General features: G+C 33.8%; 4 protein-coding genes and 1 long non-coding RNA gene across 8 annotated transcripts; all 5 read left to right on the top strand.

Moving 5' to 3' along the window:
* LOC107422419 (putative disease resistance RPP13-like protein 1) lies at positions 1 to 5,829 on the top strand. 2 transcript variants are annotated; one of them, XM_048477577.2, is made up of 4 exons: positions 2 to 3,905; positions 4,461 to 4,772; positions 5,351 to 5,416; positions 5,662 to 5,829. In XM_048477577.2, the coding sequence occupies exon 1, from the start codon at positions 161 to 163 to the stop codon at positions 3,863 to 3,865; it is 3,705 nt and encodes a 1,234-aa protein (XP_048333534.2). In that variant the 5' UTR covers positions 2 to 160; the 3' UTR covers positions 3,866 to 3,905; positions 4,461 to 4,772; positions 5,351 to 5,416; positions 5,662 to 5,829. The 2 variants fall into 2 exon arrangements, with proteins under 2 accessions (XP_048333535.2, XP_048333534.2); XM_048477578.2 differs by lacking the exon at positions 4,461 to 4,772 and having other exon boundaries at positions 1 to 3,905.
* Positions 5,830 to 6,985: 1,156 nt separating this feature from the next.
* On the top strand, positions 6,986 to 10,392 carry LOC132799288 (putative disease resistance protein At3g14460). Its single transcript, XM_060815354.1, has 3 exons — positions 6,986 to 7,586; positions 7,673 to 8,774; positions 8,868 to 10,392. The coding sequence occupies exons 1-3, from the start codon at positions 6,986 to 6,988 to the stop codon at positions 10,390 to 10,392; spliced, it is 3,228 nt and encodes a 1,075-aa protein (XP_060671337.1).
* A 66-nt stretch (positions 10,393 to 10,458) lies between these two features.
* On the top strand, positions 10,459 to 12,445 carry LOC107422430 (uncharacterized). The gene is made up of 4 exons (XR_009638343.1): positions 10,459 to 11,518; positions 11,620 to 11,730; positions 11,816 to 11,920; positions 11,998 to 12,445. It is a non-coding gene; the product is annotated as an uncharacterized LOC107422430 (long non-coding RNA).
* Positions 12,446 to 16,217: 3,772 nt separating this feature from the next.
* On the top strand, positions 16,218 to 22,017 carry LOC107422435 (putative disease resistance RPP13-like protein 1). 3 transcript variants are annotated; one of them, XR_009638487.1, is made up of 6 exons: positions 16,218 to 16,905; positions 17,004 to 20,360; positions 20,755 to 20,951; positions 21,322 to 21,417; positions 21,592 to 21,664; positions 21,836 to 22,017. XR_009638487.1 is itself a non-coding variant. In XM_048478258.2 (5 exons), the coding sequence occupies exon 1, from the start codon at positions 16,588 to 16,590 to the stop codon at positions 18,028 to 18,030; it is 1,443 nt and encodes a 480-aa protein (XP_048334215.2). In that variant the 5' UTR covers positions 16,218 to 16,587; the 3' UTR covers positions 18,031 to 20,360; positions 20,755 to 20,951; positions 21,322 to 21,417; positions 21,592 to 21,664; positions 21,742 to 22,017. The 3 variants fall into 3 exon arrangements, 2 of the variants coding, with proteins under 2 accessions (XP_048334215.2, XP_060672031.1); XM_048478258.2 differs by having other exon boundaries at positions 16,218 to 20,360; positions 21,742 to 22,017; XM_060816048.1 differs by having other exon boundaries at positions 16,218 to 20,360.
* A 1,846-nt stretch (positions 22,018 to 23,863) lies between these two features.
* On the top strand, positions 23,864 to 24,882 carry LOC107422397 (putative disease resistance RPP13-like protein 1). Its single transcript, XM_060815355.1, has 2 exons — positions 23,864 to 24,101; positions 24,200 to 24,882. The coding sequence occupies exons 1-2, from the start codon at positions 23,864 to 23,866 to the stop codon at positions 24,880 to 24,882; spliced, it is 921 nt and encodes a 306-aa protein (XP_060671338.1).
* Positions 24,883 to 27,570: the final 2,688 nt, after the last annotated feature.

Here is a 27,570-nt window from a genome sequence, read left to right on the forward strand (position 1 = left end):
GCCTATAAACTAGAAAGGTAGAGTAGGTGAAGAAACGGCTTTAGGGCTATTGACTTTCCAAGAACCGAAACCCAGGATCAGATTTATCTCTTTCTCTGTTTCTAATGTTCTGATCCGAGTCTGACATACTAGTCTTACCTCTTTCATCTTTCTAACAGCCATGGCTGCCAAACTGTTGGGTGGACCTTTCCTCTCGCTTATTTCATCCCTTGAACAGCTATTTGACTGGATTGCTTGTGGGGAGGTGGTTGAATTCGTTCGTGAAAAGAAACTAGAAAGTGAAATTAACAAGTTGGAGATTACATTATCATCAGTTGGTAGAATTGCGTATGATGCCGAGAAGAAGCAAATGACAGACAAGGCCGTAAAACAATGGCTTCAAGACGTCAACGACGCTGTCAACGATGCAAAAGGGTTGGTCTATGAAATCCACACCGAAGCATTAGGTGAATCCGAACACCGTGGAAGGACCATCGGAGCTGGAACCAGCAGAATTCTCAAGATTACTAGTAGACATCCTCCTAAAAGAGGACTAGCAACAATATACAACAGAAGAATTCAGGAAATATTGCGGATTAAAAGCGAATCTAGATCCGGTTCCAGTGGTGAGAAAAAACAAGAACACCACCACCAGAGGATACTGCAGATTCTTAACAGGCTAGAATTTAGTGTCAGACAAAAAGATGTGCTTGGTTTGAGAGAAGATGTTGAAGTTGGAACAACAACAACAACCACGTCATCGGAAACTACTAACACTGCTACTGCTGCTACAATGGAGGTGGAGGAGGAAGGGGAAGAATCTTATTGTATTTATGGAAGGGATGCTGATAGGAGAGCCGTCATTAAGGCGTTGTCATCTGATGATGGAGAAGAAGGTGGCGATAAGGTATGTGTAATTTCCATTGAGGGCGTGAGTGGAATTGGTAAGACCACTCTTGCTCAGCTTGTCTACGGAGATATTGACACTATCAAACGTTTTGATATCAAAGCATGGATAACTGTGTCCAATGACTACAATCTTTTCACCTTGTTAAAAGCAATTTATGAGACGGTCACTGGTTTGAAAAATTGCCGTATCCAGAATATAGTTGAATTTCAACTTAAGTTGGAGGAGTTTTTTCGAGGGAAAAAGATTCTTCTTGTTCTTGACAATGTTTGGGACATGACATTTCCAGTCTGGTATTTGTTTAAGAGGTCATTTGAATCTGTAGTATCTGGAAGTAAGATTGTTGTGACGACACAAGATAAATATATTGCATCAAATTTTGGTACTAGTGCCCCAACTCATTGCCTTCAACTATTATCCGAGAAAGATAGTTGGCGGTTATTTTCAAGACATGTTTTCAATAATAATAAGGTAAAGCCACATGGTCTGGATAAAATTGGTAGGCAGATAGTTAAAAAGTGCAATGGTCTTCCTTTAGCAATAAAATTGCTTGCTGGTCTTCTGCGTACTGAAATGAATACCACTAGTTGGAATAATGTACTGAAGAACGAGGCATGGGGTTTATCTCGTGAACATTGTAATGTTCTTGGGGCTCTATGGCTGAGCTACTGTTATTTGCCTCCACATCTCAAAAGGTGCTTTGCTTACTGTTCAATTTTTCCCAAAGGTTATGAATTTCAAAAAGAAAAATTAATTTTATTATGGATGGCAGAAGGTCTTTTGCTTCCACAAAACGGTAAGATGCTAGAAGAAATTGGAGAGGAGTACTTTGTTGATCTAACATCAAGGTCATTCTTTCACAAAAGTAAATTTTATGGTTTTACTATGCATGACCTTGTGCATGATTTGGCTCAACTTGTATCAAGAGAATATTGTTCAAGGTTGGAAGACAATTACTCGGGAATCCTCTTAAGGGAGATTCATCATTTATCATGGACAGGAGATGAGCCAAATAGTATCTTGAAGTTAAAGGATGTATCTAAAACTAATATATTGCGCAGTCTAGTGCAAGTGGATGGATCATATGGATTGAACAAGAAGTTCTTGATGCCTAAAGGATTGCAAAATTTCCAGTACTTAAGAGTGCTTTCTTTGCATCGAGTTGATGGGGTTACAAAGTTGCTTGATTCAATTGGCAAATTGAAGCTTCTAAGGTATTTGGATTTATCTTGGACTGAAATTAATGAAATACCTAATACAATTTGTTGTTTGTACAATTTGCAGACACTATTATTACAGTATTGCAGTAATCTTAATCACTTGCCAGATTCAATTGGCAATATGAAGCATCTAAGGCACTTGGATTTGTGTAACACTCAAGTCGAAGAGATTCCGGATGAAATGTGTAATTTGCACAATTTGCACACTCTGTTATTGGGATCCTGTAGAAAGCTTACATGTTTACCAAGCAATATGGAAAGACTGATCAACTTGCACCACTTGGATATTCGTGACACTTCTTTAAGACAGATGCCACTGCAGATATACAACTTGAGATATCTGAAGATAATAGGTGATTTTGTTGTAGCCAATAACAGTGGGTCTGGTATTGAAGCGTTGGATGAGCTCCGAGATATGTGTGATAATCTTAGTATTAGAAGCCTTGAAAAGGTAGCAAATGTTGATGATGTTTCACAGGGCGTTCTAAAATACAAGATGTGTATTACTGATCTGAGTTTGGAATGGGAGGATGATACCAGCGATTCACAGAAAGCACTGGAGGTTCTTAATAGACTTAAAACACTCGTAGATCTTGAGCAACTATCTATTATAAATTATGGTGGTATAAGCTTCTCAGATTGGGTGGGAGAACATTCATTTTCCTGTTTAGTATACTTGTGGCTAAGTAATTGTAGAAAATGTTACAATTTGCCACCACTTGGACAGCTACCATCTTTGAAATCCCTTAGCATTGATGGATTTGATATGGTGGAGAGTATTGGTAAGGAATTTTGTATCAGTGGTTCATCTACAGTGGCTAAACCATTCAAGTCTTTAGAAAAATTGAGTTTCAAATTTATGCCGTGGTGGAAGGAGTGGTTATGTCTGGAAGGTGAAGTTTTCTCACAGCTTACGGAGCTCCATTTAATGGATTGCCCATCCTTGATGTTAAATGCTACCTGCTTCCCTGATTCCCTTCCATCCTTGACGTATCTTTGCATCTCAAAATGCCAACTACAGGTGGTGGCTTCATTCCTAAGTGTTCAACTTCCATCACTCAGGTCCTTGTACATAGGTTATTGTCCTGAGTTGGAGTCATTTCCAGAGAGGAGATTACCCACTAATATACATATTATTGAAATTTGTGGGTGCGAAAATCTCAAGTCATTTTCAAAAGAGGGATGGCCTCCAAATTTAAAATCACTTTCAATTGGCAGTTGTGGAAAGCTGTTTGCATCCAACATGCAGTCGAACCTGCAAACACTCACCTCTCTTACATCTTTAGACATCAGCTGCATAGATGAAGTGGTGGATTCATTTCCAGAGCTAGGCCAACTTCCCGACACTCTGACTTCTCTCACCTTATGCCGTCTTCATAACCTTAAATCCCTGAATGGCAAAGCCCTTCAACAGCTTACCTCCCTTGAAGAGTTGTCAATTTCATATTGCCAGCAGTTGCGATGCATGCCAGAAGAAGGGTTGCCTGCCACTCTGAGTTCTCTTCATCTGAATTGTCTTGATAATCTTCAATCCATAAGTGGCAAGGCCTTTGGACAGCTTGACTCCCTTAAAAAATTGTCAATTTCATACTGCCCGCAGTTGCCATGCATGCCTGAAGAAGGGCTGCCTGCTTCTCTTTCTCAATTGACTATTGACTGGTGTCGTTTTCTAAATCCAAGGTGCCAAAGAGAGATAGGGGAGGATTGGCCCAGGATTGCTCACATCCCTCTCATACGCATAAATCCAAAATTGATATGATGCAGTGTGTACAAGCATGTCCTTTTCTAGAATTTTTCTGGTAGTTCCTCAACAATCTTTGATTTTATAATTAAAATTTTTTTCTTAGATGAATTCAATATTGTCATTCATTCTAGAATTTCTTCCTTCATTTCTTATTCACTTGTTTCAAATACTCTGCATTTCGGGGTGTGTGAGTGTGTGTGTGTGTGTGTGTGTTTTTAATGAATATATTCCTGTGAAGATATATGGTTGATGACTGATCTATCTGAAAAGAATTGGGGTATCCTTAGTAGTAATTTTAAATTCAAACCTTAATTTTTTACTTCAAGTGGTTGCTGGAGATGGTTCATAGTTTTTCTTATTACTCAAGTGGATCTCTGAATTTTTGCTAGAAGAAATCAGTTGCAACCATTCAGAGTCACATACATTTTCATGTGCATTCATGATACTTCTGTGATTCCCACTATGGAATTTGCCTTCAAATTCCCAATTGCATACCATTTCTAGATTCAGAAACCTCTTGGCACATTCATATACAGTAGGATTTCTCATCTTATCTGTATTCTTAAGTATCAGATGCATAAATTAAGTTACTTTCATTTCCTTGCGGCAGGTGAGGCTACCTAGACAGTTGAGAATTTCTTTCTTTTATCCATACCAGTGCTTGTCGGGATAAGGGTTTTCCACTTCTCTTTCTCATTTGACTATCTAGCTATAAATGTCCTCTACTATGGCTCAATTCGAAACTGATGCGATCAGCATCAAACTGATGCGTCCCTGCTTAATGCATTATCTTTGAAAGAAAGGTCCCCATTTATGTTTTCCAGTCCAAAAAAAATTTCAGTTCAATGCTTTTATTCTTGAAGCGTCATACGCTATGCTCTCATTCTCATTGGAGGTGGCTCACATATAGAAAAACCACCAAGTAAGATTCTCTACACTTTTGCTTAAATAAAAGTAGCTGTACTAGCTTATTGTTTCATTTAAACCCTTCGTGAAGTGAATTAATAGGATATTCAATATTCATTTTCATGCAGTCCATTTCTTCTTTTGTGGTTTGCGTATTATAAACTTCTGTTCCTTGGTATTTTAATTAAACTTGTGATAAGATTTCAGTTCCAAGTTTTCTTAAACTTGTGATAATGTTTGAATCCAAAATATATTATTAACACAATGGCTGATTCAATACTGTCAAGCTTTCATGCCTCACATTGATTAGTTCTTGCACTTACTTGACCATTGTAGTGTAGCAGACTCTTTGATTCCTTCAAATTCCGTTTGGAATTTTAATCTATATCCAAGATCACTATAAAACTTCATTTCTTTGAATTGCTGCACATGATTGCTGAGGGATTAGCTCCCAACCTTGTCACTGTTATATAATCAATGTCTCTGGCCTATGGCAGTGAGGATCTTCTGCCAAATGTATTTATTTCGTGTGTTTAAATTTTGGGCTTTTTTAATCCATCCACTAATGAAATGATATTGTGTACTTTATGACAGCTTCAATCTAAGAACTTGGACTTCTTCTGCAGGAGTTTACGGATGGTTAAAGCATATCACAGCATGGTACTGCCAACCATAATTTCTTTGTTAAAATTTTAGTATGCCGTATATTTGTTGCTGTAGTGCCTCCTTTCATTTAACAATTCTGGTTGTTGCTCTGTTCTTTATGTTTTCAATGTCAGAATTTTCACTTGTAACCTTTGCAACTGCTTTGATAAACTTATATCTGTCTGAACTGATATATTGCATATACGTATAAAAGGTTCTTTTTACATTGTTTCTCATCAACTTTAATGAACTCTTTACAGGGTTTGAGGTTCCAGTTCTCTCGTGTTAGGATCAGGATTAAGTTGGCTATCTGTTATATCACATCAGCTGCATAGCTGTCTGGGAGGCAGCAACTTATAACATAATTGCTCCAGCTTTTGAGCAACAAATTCAGTGCCAAATCCATTACCCAAAAAAAAAAAAGAGAATCAGTGTCAAATCATCACACCTCAACTGGGAGTTATCTATGCAGTTGGAAACAGTTGTGTTTTCTATCTATTAGATGAGGATCTCAATATAAAGGTGTAGCACGCTTATTGAATAGCAAATAGAATTTAAATATGTATTCAACACTGTAAAAGTTTCATTTTTTGTAATTTCTTTCTCCTATGAATGTTGATATAATTACATTGCATGTGAAGCAAAAGATGGTGCAGTTCAGTTGTAGTTTTAAACTTGCGGTTTCTTTTGCTTTGCCAGGGAGATCTGAGTATGATACGTAATGTTATATATTTCAAATTTCAAGAATTAACCAAGTGCCTATTAATTTAAAGGCAAAATATTAAGAGACTTAAAATTGATCAAATACAATTTAGGTTTCGTTTGATAACATATATAATGAAGAAAAAATATTTGTCAAAATGAACTTCATTTTTTATTTTTTTTCTATTTTATAATCTTTTATTGAGCTTGTAACAGGTAAGAAACCTAATTATTATGCAAAAGTGTGCCAAACTCTGTTTCGATGAATTCTGATGTCACCGGATTCTGCGTGTGGGTGTCTTCTTTTCCTTTTTTAGTTTTTTTGTTTTTGCGGGTAATTGTAGATTGTGTTTTGTTAAAAATATACGAATTACACTACCTCATTTGAAACCCTCCATACGGCATTTATTTCTATTAAAGCCTAAAATATTGTTCCCTTTTCACAATTGTTTTTCTTACTATTACTGTATTACTTTGTAACCTGGGGCTATTGGCATAGTTTTTGAGCCCATAATCAGTAGTAGACTAGGAGTTATTTTATTTATTTATTTGTTTAATTTTGGTAAAAAAGAGTAGAAAGAGGTAAGAGAAAGTTGTAGTTAGTTTTTTTTTTTTTGCTTAGGAAGAAAGCAGTAGTTAGTTGTGAAACAGGAAGTATGCATACTTCTCAAATACTGGAACGCAGCGTTCATTAAAAATAATAATAATAATAATAATAATTAAAAAAAAAACCCTTGAACCCAGCTGGATAAAAAGAGCACCGAAAATACAAAAGAAAATCGAGCAGACAAAGAAGGAAAAGCTTTTGAGATCATTCACAAACGAAACCCAACTCTCAGTTTCCAATTCTGAGCTTCATCTTTTTCAAAAAACCAAAAATTTATGGCTGCTGAAGTGGTGGGTGGAGCTTACCTCTCCGTTTCCCTTCAGGAGCTGTGTCGCAGGATGCCATTCTTCATCGACTTCGTCCATAGAAACAAAGTCAACGATGGGCTGGTCAAGAAGTTGGAGACGATGTTATGGTCAGTTAATGGAGTACTGAATGATGCAGAGGCTAAACAGATCAAAAACCCAAATGTGAGACAGTGGCTTGATAAGCTCAAAGACACAATCTACGATGCAGAGGACTTGGTGTTTGAGATTAAGCCTGACGCATTTCAAGGTCAAGGTCAAGATCAGTCTAGAAGCAGCATAGTGTTCAAGGTACGCAACTTTTTCCCATCTAGAATCACTTGTAAGAAATTAGAAGAAAGGATAAGGGAAATCCTTGAGATGCTAGAATATACTGTTGGACAGAAAGATATTCTTGGTTTGAGAGAAGGTGTTGAAACCAGGAATTTCCGCAGATCATGTGAAACTATACTGGTTGAAGGACGTAATATTTATGGAAGGGATGATGATAAGTTGGCCATTTTTAACTTGTTGGTGTCTGATGTTGTAGAAAGTGGTGATAAACTATGTGTAATTCCCATTGTGGGCATGGGTGGGATTGGCAAGACTTGTCTTGCTCAAGTCTGGAAATTGACAGCTTGATTGAAAAACCTTTTGATATCAAAGCATGGATTACAGTGTCTGATGAATCTAATGTTTTCACATTGACGAAAACGATTTATGAGAGAGTCACCGGCTCGAAAAATTGTTATATTGAGGAAACTTTTGAACTTCAACTTGAACTGAAGAAGTTTTTGGAAAGAAAAAGAGTTCTTCTTGTTCTGGATGATGTCTGGAATTTGAATTCTAAAAACTGGGGTGAGTTAAAGAGTCCATTGGAATCTGCAGCATCTGGAAGCAAGATTGTTGTGACGACACGCAATAAAAGCATTGCAGCAAAGATGGGTACCGTCCCAAATCATTCCCTACAATTATTATCAGAAGAAGATTGTTGGCAGTTATTTTCAAAACAGGCCTTCAATAATGTGGAGCCAAGTGCATATCCAAAGTTGAACGAAATTGGTATACAAATTGTTAAGAAATGTAAAGGTCTTCCATTGGCAGTAAAATCACTTGCTGGTCTTCTAAATACCGAACTAAATCCCAGGAAATGGAAAAATGTATTGCAGAATGAGATATGGGATTTACCTCAAGAAGAGTGCAAAATTCTTCCAGCTCTTTGGCTGAGTTACTATTATTTACCTCCACATTTAAAACAGTGTTTTGCTTACTGTTCAATTTTTCCCAAAGGATATGAATTTCAAAAAGAGATATTGGTTTTTTTATGGATGGCAGAAGACCTTTTACTACCCCAAAATAATAAGACGCTAGAAGAAGTTGGAGAGGAGTACTTTGATGATCTAGCATCAAGGTCATTATTTCAGAAAATTAGTACTTGTGGTTTTACCATGCATGATCTTTTGAATGATTTGGCTACATTTGTAGCAGGTGAATCTTGTTTGAGGTTTAATGATAATTACTCAAAAGTCCCTTTAAACAAGATTCGTCATTTGTCATGGAAGGCGTATAAGATTCGTGATATGAGGAAATTAAAGGATTTATCTGAAAATAAAGTACTTCGTACTCTGCTGCATCTGGATAAAGGGAATGAAGTGAATGAAAGATTCTTGATACATCATAAAAGGTTGGAAAAATTTCAATGCTTAAGAGTGCTTTCTTTGCATCGAGTTGTTGCTGACATGAAGTTGCTTGATTCAATTGGCAAAATGAAGCTTCTAAGGTATTTGGATTTATCTTGGACTGAAATTAAAGAAATACCATGTACAATTTGTAGTTTGTACAATTTGCAAACCTTATTATTATATAAATGTAGTAATCTTAGTCGATTGCCTGATTCAATTGCCAATTTGAAGCATCTAAGACACTTGGACTTATCTAACACAGAAGTTGGAGAGATTCCCGATACAGTTTGTAATTTGCACAGTTTGCATACTCTGTTATTGGGATCTTGCAGAAAGCTTACTCATTTACCAACCAATATTGAAAAGTTGATTAACTTGCGTCGCTTGGATATTAGTGATACATCTTTAAGAGAGACACCACTGCAAATATCCAGCTTGAGAAATTTGGAAATATTAAGTGATTTTGTTGTAGGCACGAACAGTGGATCTAGTATTAAAATGTTGGGTGAGCTTCAAGATCTGCGTGGTAATCTTAGTATTAGAAGCCTTGAAAAGGTAGAAAATGTTGATGATGTTTTGGAAGCTAATTTGAAAGATAATAAATGTATTACTGATCTGAGTTTGGAATGGGGTGATAATAATGACTCACAGAAAGCCCGAGAGGTACTTAACAGACTTCAACCACAAACAGATCTTGAGCGACTATCTATTATAAATTATGGAGGTATTAACTTCTCAGATTGGATAGGAGACCCTTCATTTTCCCGTATAGAATTCATGTGGCTAAGTAAATGTAAAAAATGTCACAATTTACCACCACTTGGACAGATACCATCCTTGAAATACCTTACCGTTGATGGATTTGATATGGTGGAGAAAATAGGTGATGAATTCTATACCAGCGGTTTGTCTCCAGTGGCTAGACCATTTAAGTCTTTAGAAACATTGAGTTTCAAATGTATGCCTCAGTGGAAGGAGTGGTCATGTCCGGAAGGTGAAGTTTTTGCACAGCTCAAGGAACTTAATTTAATGGATTGTCCATCCTTGACTTTAAATGAGGTCTACTTCCCTGATACTCTGCGATCCTTGACATGTCTTTGCATCATGAAATGTCAACAACAAGTGGTGGCTGCACTTCTAAGTAAACAACTTCCATCACTTTGTTCCTTGCGCATACGTGATTATCCAGAATTGGTGTCATTTCCAGAGAGAAGAATGCCTACTAGGATACATACGATTCAACTCTTTGGATGCACAAACCTGGAATCTTTTTTGGATGAGGGATGGCCTTCAAATTTGAAATCACTTTCAATTGGTGGTTGTGGGAAGCTCTTCATGGTTCGCATGCAGTGGAATCTGCAAAGACTTACATCTCTTACATCTTTAGACTTCAACTGCATAGATGAAGTGATGAATTCATTTCCAGAGGAAGGGCAAATTCCGTTGACACTGACTTCTCTCAAGCTGTCTAAACTTAATAAACTTAGATCCCTAAATGGCATGGCCTTTAGACAACTCACCTCCCTAAGAGACTTGAGTATTTACTATTGTGATCAGCTCAGTTGCTTACCAGAAGAAGGATTTCCTGCTTCTCTCTCTCAGTTGGATATCCTTTCTTGCCGTTTGCTAAATGAACGGTGCCAAAGAGATACAGGGCAAGATTGGTCCAAGATTGCTCGTATCTCTCGCATACGCATAAATAATGAGTACATATGATCTACACTGAACTGAACACATACATGTGTCCCTCTGTCTACAAATTTTCAGGTATTTTTTTATTCTTTAGTCTATTTAAAGCTACTATTATTTTTCTGTCCCCATACCGCTATGCATTTGTATCAAATACTCTGCAATTTATTTCTTTGTGTAGTTGCTTTGAATATATGTGATTGATGTCTAACCTATTATCTGTAAAGGGTTATTGGTATCCTCAATTAGTATTTTTCAATTTCAGAGTTTTATGGTTTGAGCGTTTCATACTGTATCCATGTGCTAATGGTTGCTAGAGGTGGTTCACATTTTTTCTTGTTGCTGGAGTGGATTCTCTAGTCTCTTGCAAGATTAAATGCCGTTTGTATTTAATCAAATTTTAGATATTATGTGGACTCATGATACTTTTGTGATTCTGACAGTAAACAAAAACATGCTGTTATTTCCAGAAGATGGATTACCTTCAATTTAAAATTGCATAACATTTCCAGGGAAAGGAGTTCTTACATTTGTGTGCAATGGGAATCTGCAAGTACTCAACTCTCCAGCATTCTTAAATATCATATGCATAAATGGAATTTAAGATTGTGAGTATTTATTCCTGCTATCATTTGCAGTGCTTCCACAAAAGGTCTTTCTACTTTTCTTATTCGACTATCTGGCTAAAAATGTCCATTACTATGGCTTTGGTCGAGTTTTATATGATCAGCATCATGCAGAAGTGTCACTGCTTGTCATGCAATACACTCTTTTACTAAAAAAGATTCTAATTTTACATTTTCCAGTCCAAAATATTTACAAATTGGTGTTTTTTACTTTCCAAAGTGTCATATCTGTTATTATATATGTTCTCTTTGTCATCGTCTTGTCATACAATGTATTGGTTTTGTAAGAAAGATTGTGTTATTAGCATACTCTAATTTTCATTGTAGGTAGCTCACATTTATTGATCAAAGAGTTAAGTTTCTCTTCTCTTTGCTTAAATGAACGCAGTTGTACTAGCTTATTATTTCATTTAAACCATTTAAGAAATGAATTATTTGACATGATATTCAGCATCCATATTAACACGGTCCATTTCTTCTTGTATGGTTAGCATGTTTGAGCACTTCTAGACCAGCTCCTTGTTCAAGTAAATACTGCTTGATACCTCAGACTCTTTGATTTCTTCAAAGATCTTGGATTTGAATCCCTATCCAAGAAACTACTAAACTTCAATTCTTCCAATTGCAGCACATGAGTACTGGAAGATGGGCTGTCCGCTTCTCTCACAGCTATTCAATCATCTCTGGTCTAGCTATCAAAGTCAGCAGTGTTTTAAGTTTCCTTCTTTAATTATATCTGGTAATAAAAGCCACATATTACCCATTAATGAAAAGACATTGTGTTTTACATTGTCTTGAGTATAAGACGCTGAAATTTTCTGCAGGAACAGGATGTTTAAATTGCACTGGAGCATGATTGGTCTTTCCATCCATAATGAGGAAGATTTGAGCATGAGCAATGCACATTGTGTCTCATATCAACCATAAAGGTATGTGAATGTTATTTGACTAGTGTGGTAATATTTGTTTTATTTTGAAGTCTATTCAAGGTGGTTTGCTTTTGTAGGCAAGGAAAATGGATGAGTTGAGGCAGAAGGTAAAGGATTTGAGGGCGTCTTTTCCATGCAATGCATTGCAAAAGCAAGAGCTCAACAAGAATGAAAGCTATTCGTCTCCTTGCCTCCCAAGTGCAGACACAATGCTAAATGTGTGGAAATTGTGCACCATGATCCGATTATGATCTGGTCTGGACATTTTTGCTTCTGATTTTTAGGTACTCAATATTTGTCTGTTGAAAAGGAAATGATAATTTGGGAATCACAAGACCGTAATCGTTATCGTTAAAGGGGGTGGGGGGTGGTCAAAATAAGTTTTCCCTATGTAGACTATAGATTTGCAATTGCAATATTGGAGATTACAAATTTAAAAGTCAACATAATCAGTTGTGTTTGTGATGGATTAACTTTATTATTTTCTTAATTTATCAAATTAAATCGGATTAATGATTTATTTTATTACATATTCTCTACATCTATAACTAAAGGTGTTTGTTCATGAGTTATAAGCAATGAAGTTCGATGAAAAGATAGGTCTTGGGTTTTGTGGATGTGGGTCAATATTTGACCCCCTTTTTTTTATTTTTTACTATTTGGAATAAGCCAAATCACATTCAAGTCTCTTTGTTATTCTTTCTTCCATTCTTTTTTTTTTTTATAACAGAGATATGCATTTATATATTGATCATATTTTAACCGATATTGATATCAATCTAAACGTAATTATGTTACTACTTTTTTTTCGTTCTTGGGTGAATATAACTTGTTACGTTTACAATGTTAAAAAATTTAGAACTTTTTATGCTGTGATAGATCTTTATCTCTGTGTTCCACAAATTCTTTCAATAAAAAATTAGACACGAATGAAACATAAAATTTTAGTTCATTCTCATTGTTACATAGGGAAACCACGTCCATGTCCGTTTGCATGTGACACCCAGAAGTAGTTGTATAATCCACCATTCTTCTTTCCTAAAAGTTCTTAAAGTATCTTTTAAAGAGAAATATACGGTATGTATATATATATATATATATATATAGAAAAGAAAATTAAGAACAAATAATAGTTAATATTTCTATTTATCAAAATATTTGACAAACATCATCTTTTATTAAATACATCAAACTGTGTATAAATGATAATTTTAATTATCTATAATTTTTCATTGCTTATGTACCTTTGGTTTTTTTTTTTTTTTTTTTCTTTCTATATACCTATTTGAAAAATAAAGTGATTTGTCAAAAATTTATACCTTGGTCCAAAGCCTTCGTTTTCTATTTTTAATCCCCATTCCCAAGGATCGATAGTAATAATAATCACACCTTTTTTTTTTTTTTTAATTAAAAGAAAACACTATATTCAAAAGAACAATCCAAAAGTAACAGAGAACGCATATTTGGACTAGACACAGGGTCCCAATTCAAAGGAATAAAATCCTTGCCACTAAATCAAACCCAATGAACTCGCTCGAGGGAAAGAAAGTGGACGGATTCACCCACCACTTTAGATTATTTCCTTGGTTTGTGTTGTGCTTCCTTGAGGCTTATATATCCTGCTACTGAGTATGTTGGACATTAGATATTTTTAGATTATAGGAGGAAACAAGCATGCTTATATGCTTATATGTCTGCCACCTGCGAGTTTATGTTTTGTTTTTTTTAAAATAAGGTATTATATATTTTGGGCCTGGAACATGTAAAGAGTAGGTTGGAGTTGATTTTGGAGTGGATTAATTGCTCCTGCTCTATTTATTTATTTATTATTTTTTCCCTATTGAAAAATAATTGCTTTTAGTAGGTATACTTCTTTATTTTTATTTATTTATTTATTTATTTATTCCTTATTCGTAAAGTTAGAAAGACACTTTTTATGCTGTCATAAATTCTTTTAATCTCTATGTTCCGCAAATTCTTTCCATAAAAAATTAGATATGTATGGAAAAAAAAAAAAAATTTAGTTCATTCTCATTGTTACACAGGGAAACCTCATCCATGTCCATTTCCATGTGACAACCAAAGTAGTTGTATAATCCACCATTTTTCTTTACTAAAACTTTTTAAAGTTTATCTTTTAAAGAGAAATATACACTCTGTATTAAAAAATAAATATAAAAAAATTAAGAACAAATAATAGTTAATATTTCTATTTATCAAAATACATGACAAACGCCATTTTGATTGCTGGATAAGTACATCAAACTGCGTATAAATGATAATTTTAACTATCTATAATTTTTTTATTGCTTATGCAAAATATTTTTTCCTCTTTTCTTCTTTTTTTTTTTTTTTTAGATGTACCCTTTATGAAAACTAAAATGATTTGTCAAAAATTTATGCCTTGGTCCAAAGCCTTTATTTTCTCGATCAATGATTTAATCCCCAAACCCAAGAATAATAATAATAACAACAACATCTTAGAGCATCTACCACCATGCACTACTATAGCACAAAAACATAAAATTTGGCGCAACTTGTGGAAGTTGCTCCAACTTTGCAGCAAAAGCTGCATCATTTTGGCGTAATAAATAATTTTGCACCATATTTTGAACATTATTGTTTTTTTCATCTTAATGTCATTTTTTATTTAAATTTTTAAAATTTACAAAACGATTTTCAATATTATAGTAATTTTATAATTTTTATCAAAAAGTATATTTTGAGCAAAATCAATTGCTTTTTGGTAAAAAAAAAAAAAAAAAATTCTTCCATTTGTTCTATATTTTTAATTTTATATGGAGTAAATTTAATTTGTAAATGAAACAAAATGTTAATTATAATATAAAAACAGTAATACTAAAATTTTTAATATTAATATATTAGTTTCTACAATTTTCTTAAATAATAAAACATATTATTGGATTAATATGAAAAAAAAATTGTACGTGCGGCAATTGATGAAATAAATATGAAGTTGAGAATTAGAAAAAAAATATATAAAATATAGATAAAAAGGAATAAAAGAAAAATATATATTTTTAAATGTTAAAGATTGTGCAACGGATAAGAGAGAAATTAATATTTGATTCGATTTTTGCATCATTTGGTTGCAATGGGTTGCAATACTCTTAGATGTATAAAAGCATTAAAGCTGGGGCCGTCAATTTTGTTTAGATTTTTTTTGTCTTTTTTTGCCACCAAAAAAAAAAAAAAAGATGTATATATTTTTTTCTCGAATTTAATCATTCATATATTATAGCATATTTTAGTTAAAAAAAATACGAAAGCTGAAGACATGGACTACGTGGAGATGTGGCTTTCGGTAATCATAAGACCACAACCATGAAAGCTGCAGCGGCTAAGTTTTTGGAGGAGAGCTCTGGATAATGAATTTTCAAACCAGTAGTGACATCTTGTAATTATGCCAGACATTGAGGGAGGTCAACAATATATTTGCTTGTATAAAATTGCAAATTTCTCCTGATAAGAATATTAGTATTAAAAAAAATATAAAGAAAAGTTTCAGCTTGTAGACAGACAGTGATATCAATAACTGAACATATGCTGTTATGTTGTAGTTTTTAGTTACAATGTGCCAATTATTTTAAAGTTTGTATGTGAATAAAATTGTTAAAATTGACCGAATTAAAGTTGTAATAAATAATATATTAGTATGAATAATATACAGAATGTCTAAAATCATAATTTTTTAAAAATAAAATTAATATAAAGGGATTTCATAAATACGAGACTCGCCATATCTTTCTCAATCACGTTTAGGTATAGAAAAGTTTCTTTTAACTTCTCTCTCTTCTCTAAATAAATATTAATATATTTTAAAAATTAAACAATCTCCCTTCAAGTTCTATAAATTATTATTAAATAATTACTATACATATAATTCGTTTATATATTTTATAATGCTGATATCTATAAAAATAATAATTTTTGAATAAATATTGTTAATATTATCACATAAAAATAAATATTGATAATATTTTTTTAAAACATTATTACTTTTGGAACGATTTATATTGTAAATTCTTTTTATATTGGTACATTTATGATACGAATATCACACATTTTTTATTATATAAATATTTATAAAGATAATAATTTTTGGATCATTATCGATACTATCGTATCAAAATAAATATTAATAATAATTTAAAAAAATGTGATATTTAACATGGTCCGTACTATAAGATGCGTATTATCTACGTCATATAATATATATATATATATATATTTAATTATAAATGATATTATTTTAAAAAATAAGTGGTGAGATTTTTTATTTTATTTCATTATTATTATTTTTTTTCCCAAAGGAAAAGCCCGATCAAGGCTTTGGAATTATTGCAGGAATTTGATACTGCCAAAAGACAAAGCATCTCAAAAGACAAAGCATGTGGGATTAATCTTTATGGATCTGTGTGGGTCTGACAGGCTTGTCTAGACACAAATTAAAGAAACAATAATCAAAGATGTAGAAGAGCTGTTTGTTGGTTGTTGTTGACATGCAAAACAAAGAGAGAAAGAAAGAAAGAAAGAGAGAAAGAAACCCATTTAGGCATATTTGAAGTCGTATCTGGTTTCCAATCCTGAAGCCATTGAAGGTTCATTCATCTTCCAGCTGTTTGTTTGTGGAAGGATAAAAAACCATGGCTGACAAAGTGGTGGGTGAATCCGTCCTCTCCGCTTCCCTTCAAGTGTCATTTCGTAGGAATGCTTCTCAGGAGTTCGTCGACTTCGTTCGACGAAACAAATTCGATGAAGTGCTCGACGACTTGAAGAAGGTTTTAGTGTCGGTTAGTAAAGTGCTGAATGATGCCGAGATCAAACGATTCAGTAATGTAGATGTGAGGGTTTGGTTTGATTTCCTCGAAAACTACATCTACGAGGCAGAGGACTTGGTTTATAGAATCTACACCGAAGCTGAAGAAGAATCTGCAAGCAGTAGCAGCAGCATATCTAAGCAGGTAAGCAATTTTCAACTCCATAAGATCATTGAATCGATCAAATTTATTGTGGAAAAAGTGTCCAAAGTTGGTTTGATAGAAGGTGTTGAAATTGACAGTTTCCAAAGATCATCATCATCATCTGAAACTAGTAATTTGGCCTATATTTGTGGGAGGGATGCTGAGAGGAAAGCCATCATTGACTTGTTGTTACCTGATAAAGACTGGCATAAGATATCCGTTATTCCCATTGTCGGTGAGGTTGGGATCGGCAAAGCCACCCTGACTCAGCTTGTTTACATGGATATTCACAACAACTCCAACAAACCTTTCGATGTCAAAGCATGGATTACCGTAGGCGATAAATTTGATGTTTTCACGATAGTAAAAGGAATTTACCGCCAGGCAGTTACTGATTCACCAAATTGCCATATTGGGAATCCTTATGAACTTCAACTTGAGTTGAACAAGTCTTTAGAGGGAAAAGGGTTTCTATTTGTTCTTGATGATGTTCGGACTCCGAATTTTGGCGAATGGTGCGCAATAAAGAGAATGTTCTCATTTGCATCACATGGAAGTAAGATTCTCGTAACAACAAGGTTTATAGCTGTTGGATCAGGGCGGGCTACTGTTCCCATTTGTAAGCTAGGATTATTATCACACAAAGATTGTTGGCAGTTATTTTCAAAACGTGTCTTCAATAATGTAGATCCAAGGGCATATCGAGATTTGGAAGAAATTGGTAGACAAATTGTTAAGAAATGCAGAGGTGCTCCTTTAGCAGTGATATTACTTGCTGGTCTTCTGTGTACCAATCTAAATACCGTGAAATGGAAAAATGTATTGAATAATGAGATTTGGCGTTCACATGGACCCACAGATTTTCCAGCTCTAAGCTTGAGCCACCGTCATTTGCCTAACCATCTAAAACAATGCTTTGCTTACTGTTCAATTTTCCCTCGAGGTTATGGATTCCAAAAGGAAAAATTAATTTTATTATGGATGGCTCAAGACCTTTTGCTGCCCCAGAATAATAAGATGCTAGAAGAAGTGGGAGAAGAGTACTTTAATGATCTAGAATCAAGGTCGTTCTTTCAAAAAAGCGTATTTTGTGATTTTACAAGAATCAAGAAATTTTTGTTTTGAGGTTGAATGACAATTACTTAGCATTCCATCCAAGGAAGATTCGTCATTTATCGTGGATGGGAAATGAGATATTCAATACCACAACCTTAGTGTATCAACTTGAACATAATGTGTTGTGCAGTCTACTACAAATGAATGGATGGTTTGGATTGAATAGCAAGTTCCCGAGACTCCCTGCAGGACTGCAACACTTCAAATGCTTAAGAGTGCTTTCCTTGTGTGGAGTTGATAATATCGAAAGGTCGCTTGATCCAATTGGCAAATTAAGGCTTCTAAAGTATTTGGATTTATCTTGGACTGAAATTAAAGAAATACCTAATACAATTTGTAGTCTGTACAATTTGCAGACACTATTATTACATTATTGTGGTAATCTTAGTAGGTTGCCTGATTCAATTGGCAAATTGAAGCATCTAAGGTACTTGGATTTATCTAACACTCAAGTCGAAAGGATTCCTGATGCACTTTGTAATTTGCACGATTTGCATACTCTGTTATTGGGATCATGCAGAAAGCTTACTCGTCTACCAAGGTATATGGAAAGACTGATCAATTTACACCACTTGGACATTACTGCTACATCTTTAAGAGAAATTCCACCGCAACTAACAAACTTGCGACATTTGGAAATATTAAGTGATTTTTCTGTAGGCACAAGCACTGGAACCAGTATCAAAGTGTTAGATGAGGTTCAAGATATGCATGGAAATCTTAGAATTAGAAGCCTTGAAGAGGTAGTAAATGTTGATGATGTTGTAGAGGTCAATTTGAAAGATGAGAAGTGTATTACTGATCTGAGTTTGGTTCAAGATATGCATCGAAATCTCAGAATTGGAAGCCTTGAAGAGGAAGTAAATGTTGATGATGTTGTATAGGTCAATTTGAAAGATGAGAAGTGTATTACAGATGAGAAGTGTATTACTGATCTGAGTTTGGTTCAAGATATGCATGGAAATCTCAGAATTGGAAGCCTTGCAGAGGTAGTAAATGTTGATGATCTTGCAAAGGTCAATTTGAAAGATGAGAAAGGTATAACTGATCTGAGTTTGGAATGGGAAGGTGATACTGTTGATTCACAGAAAGCACGAGAAGTGCTTAACAAACTTCAACCACACGTTGATCTTGTGCAAATATCTATTATAAATTATGGAGGTCTAATCTTTTCAGATTGGATAAGTGGCTGTTCATTTTCCCGGTTAGTATACATGTGGCTAAGTAAATGTAAAAACTGTTTCTATTTGCCACCACTTGGACAGTTACCTTCCCTGAAATCACTTAGCATTGATGGGTTTGATAGGGTGAAAAGCATAGGTGATGAATTCTATGGCAGTAGTTCGTCTATTGTGAATAAGCCATTCAAGTCCTTAGAAAAATTAAGTCTTACATTTATGCCACAGTGGAAAAAGTGATCATTGGTGGAAGGTGAAGTTTTGTCAAAACTTAAGGAACTTCATTTAATAGATTGTCCATCCTTGATGTTAAATGGGGCTTCCATCCCTGATTCTCTTCCATCCTTGATACATATTTACATTTCAAAATGCCAAGAACAGGTGGTAGTCTCACTCCTAAATGTCAACTTCCATTGCTCAGTTCCTTGTACATAGGTTATTGCCCTGAATTGAAGACATTTCCAGAGAGGAGATTGCCCACTAATATACAAACCATTGAAATTTGTGGATGTGAAAACCTTGAGTCATTTTCCGAAAGAGAGATGGCCTTCAAATTTAAAATCACTTTCAATTGGCAGTTGTGGGAAGCTATTTGCACCTTGCATGCAGTGGAATCTGCAAACACTCACCTCTCTTACATCTTTAGACTTGAGCTGCATAGATGACGTGGTGGATTCATTTCCAGAAGAAGGGAAGCTTCCCAAAACTCTGACTTCTCTAACTTTATGCCGTCTTCATAACCTTAAATCTCTAAATGGCAAGGCCTTTCAGCAGCTCACCTCCCTTAAAGAATTGTCAATTTCATACTGCAAACAGTTGCAATGCATGCCAAAAGAAGGGCTGCCTCCTACCCCGACTTCTCTTCATCTGAGTTGTCTTGATAATCTTAAATCCATAGATAGCAAGGCCTTTGTACGGCTTGCCTTCCTTGTAAAATTGTCAATTTCATATTGCCCACAGTTGCCATGCATGCCAGAAGGAGGGTTGCCTGGTTCTCTTTCTCAACTGATAATCGAGTGGTGTTGTTTTCTAAATCCACGGTGCCAAAGAGAGACAGGGGAAGATTGGCCAAAGATTGCTCACATCCCTTGCATATGCTTATATCCAGATTGATGTGATAAGTACTGTACCGATCTATCCATCTCTTCTAGAATTTTTCAGGTATTTCTTTCACCCTTTATAATTTTAATTCTTTATTTTCATATGAATTCAGTATCACGGCTCATTTGAAAACTTCTTTTTTATCCATCTTGTTACTCATTAGTATCAAAACTCTGCTTTTTATTTTTGTCTCCTGTGACAAAACTACGTGGTTTGAACCTTACATTAAATTGTGTAAAATGTCAATAGATTTTGGCTTCATTATACCATTTTTTGCCTCCCCAAATTTTGCTTCTTTCCTTGATTGCTTTCTTTGTGAGTCTTTTGATTGTAAATTTTAATTTCACCTACTTATAACTTACCACTCTAAGAATTGATATAATAAGTTCTTCATTTTCATATTGTGGAATCTGCAAATGCTGACCTCATCTTCATTCTTAAATATCACTATCAGATGCATGGATATTGTTTAGATTCATTTTGCGGAGGCAGGGCCTGCCTTGCTGGCTGGGAATTTCTTCCAGCTATCAGTTGAATTGGAGTGCTCATTAAAACAAGGGATTTCCACTTCAGTTTCTTGTTTGACTATCTAGCTACAAATATCCTCTACTACAGCGCAGGTTGGAATTCATGGGATCGGCACATAATGAGGTATCCCTGCTTGTTGTAAACTTGTGCAATGTATTATTTTAGAAATAAAGTTCCTCAATTAACAATTTCACCAGTCCTTGATATTTTCAATTTTAGCCTGTTATTGTTTTTAAGTTTATACATAGATAACATAACCTCCCATTTTCATTATAGGTAGGTCATATTTTTTCAGATAAAAAATCAGCAAGTAAGACTCAAGCACTAAGAAGTGCAGTTCATTTAAAACCCTTATGAAATTAATTGATGTGACATTCAATCTGTAATTTATCGCCATCCATTTTTTCTTACATGGTTCTCATCTTATAAACTTTTTACCTCGCTAATAAGTAACATGAGGTAAGATTTCACTTCAAAGTTTTATTAATTGCAGTTATAATGTTGGAAGCAAAAGTTTGTTATTCCGAATGGCCGATTCAGTACTGCCCAAGCTTCAAAGTCATCATCTCTAGCACTTCTCAATTTTCAAGTAAATACTGCCTATTCTTGAAACTTCAGACTTTTTGATTGCTTTAAAGTTCTTCTGAGATTTGAATCCTTATCCAAGAAAAATATAGAACTTCATATCTTTTAGTTGCAGCACATGATTGCCGGGGTATAGGCCCCTAATGTGCTACTAATCAGTGTCTTTGGCCTATTGCAGTCAGCATTCCAGCATAATGGATTTATTTCAGATGTTTAAGTTATCAAAAGTGGGATTTTCTTAATTAAATCAGGTAATAAAAGCCACATTTTACCTGTTACTTGAAAGACGTTTTCTTCCTTTTTTTTTATTTATTTTTTGGTGGGCCAGCTTAAATCCAAGGGCGGTGGATTTTTCTGCAGAAGTTTACCTTATGTTTAAATCATATCAGAGTACAATAATGCCGCTGGTAATTTATCTGCAGGTATTTTGTAAATGAACTTCCCTGTAGGTTGCACGAGGCTTTGTTTCTTTTATTATTCTTTCGACTGCAACGAGCATCTGCTTGTGAATTAATAATTTACAGGTTCTTTGTTAGAGTATGCCATATGATAATCCTACATTGTTTCTCATTGCCTTAATGAACTCTTACAGGGTTTCATCTTTGATCCGATTGAATACATATGTATTCAACAAACTGTCAAACTCCTTTTTTTGTAAATTTTTTTTGCATCTCACTTTTTATTGTTGATGTCCTCTACTTGTATATTCAGTTGTAGCTGTAGACTTGCTGTTTTCGTTGCTTTGCTAGTTTAATGGCCTTCATAGAAAGAACTGAACACCTTCTATGAAACATCTCTATTTGTCAAGAGTTAATGAAGTGTCTGTGTTATTAACTAACTGGAAAGGCAAAATGACATTAGTCTAAAAAATTATCAAATCACAACAACAGTGCTTAATTTCAAACCATAAACTTGGGACGTAAAAGAGGACATTTCCAGAAATATATTGACAATTCTAAGTGCTAGTCTTTGTGCGCATCGGAAATTCAATGTGTACCATTATCATTGATACTGATATTGAAAACCTTCCTTTCATTTGTGTGTGGTTAAAAAAACAAATAAGCTGCGGTCTCTGTAGATGCCATGCAAATGACGCACAAGAATCCTAACTTAAGTAAAAGGGTTGTCTTTGAAAATAAAGAACAAAAGTTGTAACCGGTTCTCTTTTAGCCTACAAGGAAAATGGATTTTTATATAAAACTGAGATTCTATAGAAACGATAAAAAGGATTTCTCAGCTAAGTTCGTTGTCTTTCACCCATCACCGCTATCCAGGGTATGTGGGGAGTTCAACTTTGCATCATTGTTCAATGAAAGTGTCTTAGAGCATTCTATCTTTTCAAATGGAGAGTGAAATTTTAAAGGTCCTCCATGAACACTTTCTATTTTCTTTTATCTATAAATGTTTATTGTTTTATTTTATTATTATTATTTTTTTAATACTGAACTCTCTTTGAATATTATACAGTGACAAGGAATTTTGTAATGCATTAAATTAAAATAATATAATATTAAAATAAAATATGAATTTGGCTTTGTACATTGGGAAAGTTAATCTTTACATTAAGAAGTCAACATAAAAGATCAATTTAAGCCATTTTTTAAAAATTAATTCTTTAAAATAAAAAAATATGGAACAAATAAAAAAAAATTAATGTTATTAAAGCATCTTCAACATACTTTTTATTTTAAAAAATATAAATTTTAAAATATATAGCATCTTAAATAACTTTGAAAAATAAGGAGGGATCTTTTATCCAACTCCAATAGCACTATGCCACACTATCTATAATTATTTTGTATTTTGTATTTTCTCATAAACAATTATCATTCTCATTTTCACTTCTTTTTTACTCCTATTAAAGCCAAAGTAGTATTTTAAAAAATTGAAACATGATTAATTGTAAGTTTGTATAGAATTGTATAATAATCAACGGTGATATAAAGAGTAATTTTGACTCTCTTTGATTAAAGAACCTAAGTTCCGTTTTTTATTTTTATTTTTTAATTTAAAAAAGTCATAAATGTTATGGGAAAATAAGTGTGATTTTTTAAAATGAAGTAGAGAAAGCCTTTAGAAAGCCTACTAAAAATGCATTTCCAGGTGCCAATATAACAATTGTTCATTGGCCTACATTTAATTTAATTTAAAATTTCTTTTCCCTTAATTCAACGCAACAATCAACCACAGCCATTTATTACCAAAACAATAAAAACCAGTGTCAATTTTTTTAAAATAAAATAATAATAATAGAGTTTATGAACGGGAATCCCAAGTTACTTTTTTTAGTGGAATAGATGCTCCACAGTTGGAATAGATGCTCCACTTTTTGATAACCCGATCGACCAAAAATAAAAATATCCAACACAGATCCACCGACCCACTTTAAAGGAAACTCAAAGAGCAAATTCCAAAACCTAGCTTTGTTTTCATCTTTCAACTCAGCAACAATGGCAGACGAAATGGTGGGTGGAGCTTTCCTCTCCGTTTCCCTTAAAGAGCTGTGTCGTGGTATCCATTGGATGGCACACTTGCTTAGTCGAAAAGAAGTCAACGACGGGCTGGTGAACAAGTTGGAGATCATGTTATCCTCAGTAAGTGGAGTGCTGAATGCTGCTGAGTCCAAACAAATTACTGACCCTCAAGCCCAGATTGCAGTTGCAGAGCCTCACTGGAGATCCTTGACCAGTTAGAAATTATTGTGGCAAAAAAAGATCTACTTGGTTTGACGGCTGACGCCGGACCTTTCCATGGATCATCATCATCTGAAACTATTTGAGTAAAAGAAACCGATATCTATGGAAGGGATTCTGATAAGGAAGCTATTATTAAGTTGTTGTTATCTGATGGTGAAGGAGGAGGTGAAAGTAAAATATCTGTGATTCCCATCGTGGGCATGGGTGGGATTGGAAAGACCACCCTTGTTCAGCTTGTTTACAATGATATTGACAATGTTATCATGGAAAAAAGTTTCGATATCAAAGCATGGATTATGGTTTCGGATGAATCTGATGTGTTTGCATTAACAAAAAATATTTATGAGAAAGTCACCAATTCGAAGAATTGCCCTGTAGAAGAGACATTCCAACTTCAACTCGAATTGAGCAAGTTTTTGGAAAACAAAAAGTTTCTCATTGTTCTTGATAACGTTTGGAGCTTGAATTCTCAAAGTTGGCATGAGTTAAAGAGTCCATTTGAATCTGCAGCGAATGGGAGTAAGATTCTTGTGACTACACGCAACGAGAATATTGCATCCGGGATGGGGAGTGTCCCAAACCATTTCCTCCAATTACTATCAGAGGAAGATTGTTGGAAGTTATTTTCAAAACGTGCCATCAATAAAGTAGATCCAAGTTCACATCCAAATTATATTCTGGGGCCAAATACAAAGCCTTTTGGAAATCATTTCTTCTTGGTTGTTGTAATTGGCAATCCACACTCATTTTGCAATCTATCTTCATCTCTCTAGTTACAAAAATAGCATATGTAGGTTCACCAGCATAGCCAATGTGTGCCTTGAGGACCCACTGCAAACATATATTCCTTAAATATTTTAAACAACTAAAAATTTGAGAGGAAAAAAAGAAAAGAAAAGGATTTTGTAATCTTTCATCCATAAAATTGCTAAACTCAAGCATAAAGACGAGGACAATTTTTTATAGAGAAGTTCAAACGGATCAAGAAATTGAAGAAATAACAAACTAAATCTGAGTGCCAGTTAAGGCAGATTACCAATTTAATCGCATATTCCATAACAATGAACTTTAAGACATGTAGAATCAAGTATTTGCTTTACAATAATTTTTCCTTTATGGTTGAGAGGTCTTGAATGACATATTTGAATGGTAAATGACTGCTATGACACCAAAAAATAAATAAATAAATAAATAAAATAAAATAAAATAAAATGTGAAAAGAATATTTATAAAAATGAACCTCATTAATTTTATAAACGCTTTGAATTAATGGTTATCAATTTTATTTTTGTATTTTTAAATCTTGTAAGTAGCTAATTTCTTTAAACTTGTACTTAGATGATATATATAATTTAAACTTTAAACCAATTATACACAATTAAGTAAAACCTTTAAAACTCTCCAAGAAAAAATAATAATAATAATAAAACCTTTAGAAAAATGAAAATAAAAAAATCAAAGACATAAATGTTACTAAACCAGCACAAAAATAATCAAGTACCTATCTGTAAATATGTTTTTTAAGAGTTTTCAGTTTTACCTAGCTATCAAGCTGCAGAGCTATAGATAAATACAGTAATAGACAACTGCTCTCGAACACACTATTATTTGAATGTTGATTTTCTTCTTGGTCATACAATATCTCCAAATGCCTCAGCAAGTATTTACCAAAAAAAAAAAAAAAAAATTAATAAAAATAAAAATAAAAACGCCTCAGTAAGCCATTAGGAGTCTTGTGCCTTGCAAGAAATTATATGCAACAGGGCAGTTGGTCTTGGATGATTCCAAAACCTTTTCTGTTTGTGTCTAATCCGGCCTCCCAAATAAATAGTTTGTCGAGTCCAATCTACTATCGCATTCCATCAGGGGCGGACTACAGTTGGGCCTGAGGCGGCATGGCCCTCTGCCATTTTTGTTTTTTCTTCCTCTTCCATTTTTTTTTTTAAATTCTTTATATTTATTTACTTTTGTCATACCTAAACTCTTATATGTTTTAGGTTCGTATTTTGTATTTGATATATTTGGCCTTCCATATTTTATCAATGTCTGTTATTATCAACTAAATATTAAAGTTTGTAATTATTTATTAATTATTATTAAAACAATTGCAATAATAGATTATTCGTATAAAAAAATTTTTGATTGGTTTATTATTTATATTCAGTTATGTATGTTATAATCTCTTACTCTAAATTTTACTTTTTATATGTATAATCTCTTACTCTAAATTTTACTTTTTATATGTATAAGACTTGGACAAATAAAAGAAAATTAAAATATGTTTTCATATCATAAATTATTGGATAACTAGGAAAATTATGTGGGTGTGTGTGTGTGTTTTTTTTTAATTATGATCTTATGTTAATAGAATAGAAGCAAGTATTGTCCGCCATATATAGGAAAAGTAACATGTAATATGGATTTAATAAAGTTATATAATTTAGAAAAGTGAACCCATCATTAAATTAATCTGATATAAACTTTATTTTATATATATATATATGATTAATATAGTAAGTGATTTATGAAAAAAATTTATAAAAAAGCATTTATACTTATTAGATCGAAATAACTAATTGCTCTTTATAAATTCCTTACTATATAAAAAAAAAAAAATTTAAAAAAAAGAAAAAAAAAAAAAAAAAAAGCATTCCCTTCCTATATTTTTTTCAACCGCGAAGTAGAAACTTAACCCTATTTAAACCTGTATATATACCGCACAAAAAAAAAAAAAAAAAAAAAATTGCATTCTTCCTTCCTTTTTTCTCAACCATGCAGCAAATTAGAACCCTATGAATGGCTGACATCTCAGCAAAACCAAACTGGTCCGAGCTTCCAAGCGAACTCCTGCCATCAATCCTAGAAAAGCTTAATGATATCGTATAATCCTATGGTTCAAAGCAGTTTGTTGTTCATGGAAAATTACTTCAAATACCTACTTAACTTCTTCTTTTTTCTACTCTCCCTTTTATCGCTTCTTCAATGTCGCAGAGAAAACGACACACAGGATCAAGAACGTGTTGAAAGACGAAACTGATTATGTGGTAGGAACATCCTATGGTGGTCGGTAAACTAACCCTCTTAATCCCTTTTCAAGACCTAATAAAAAAATTCAACTCCTTTTAAAGCCAGCCTCATGTCCGAGCCGTCTCTTATAAAAAGCTTTAGAATTGTAGTTTCAACTTCGTATCCAAATCAAGAAGACTTGCACGGTACATGCATGGAAACACTTGTAGTAGTAGCAAATGGATTGAATTCGGTCACAGACTATTGCATTGTATTTGAACGGCTTTCTTGAAGTTTGGAACTTTCCAAATTATACTAGTTTTCCCGAGAAAGTTATGAAGGTTGATTTCCCTTATGTCTTGCCATATGTTGGATACTTTCCAAAATAATGTTTATCTTGTGGTTTGGTGGAATCATTAGGTGAGATTCGGCTAAGTGGGGTAAGGTGTAACACA

Source organism: Ziziphus jujuba, chromosome 3 (assembly GCF_031755915.1).
Source record: "Ziziphus jujuba cultivar Dongzao chromosome 3, ASM3175591v1".
NCBI classification, from domain to species: domain Eukaryota; kingdom Viridiplantae; phylum Streptophyta; class Magnoliopsida; order Rosales; family Rhamnaceae; genus Ziziphus; species Ziziphus jujuba.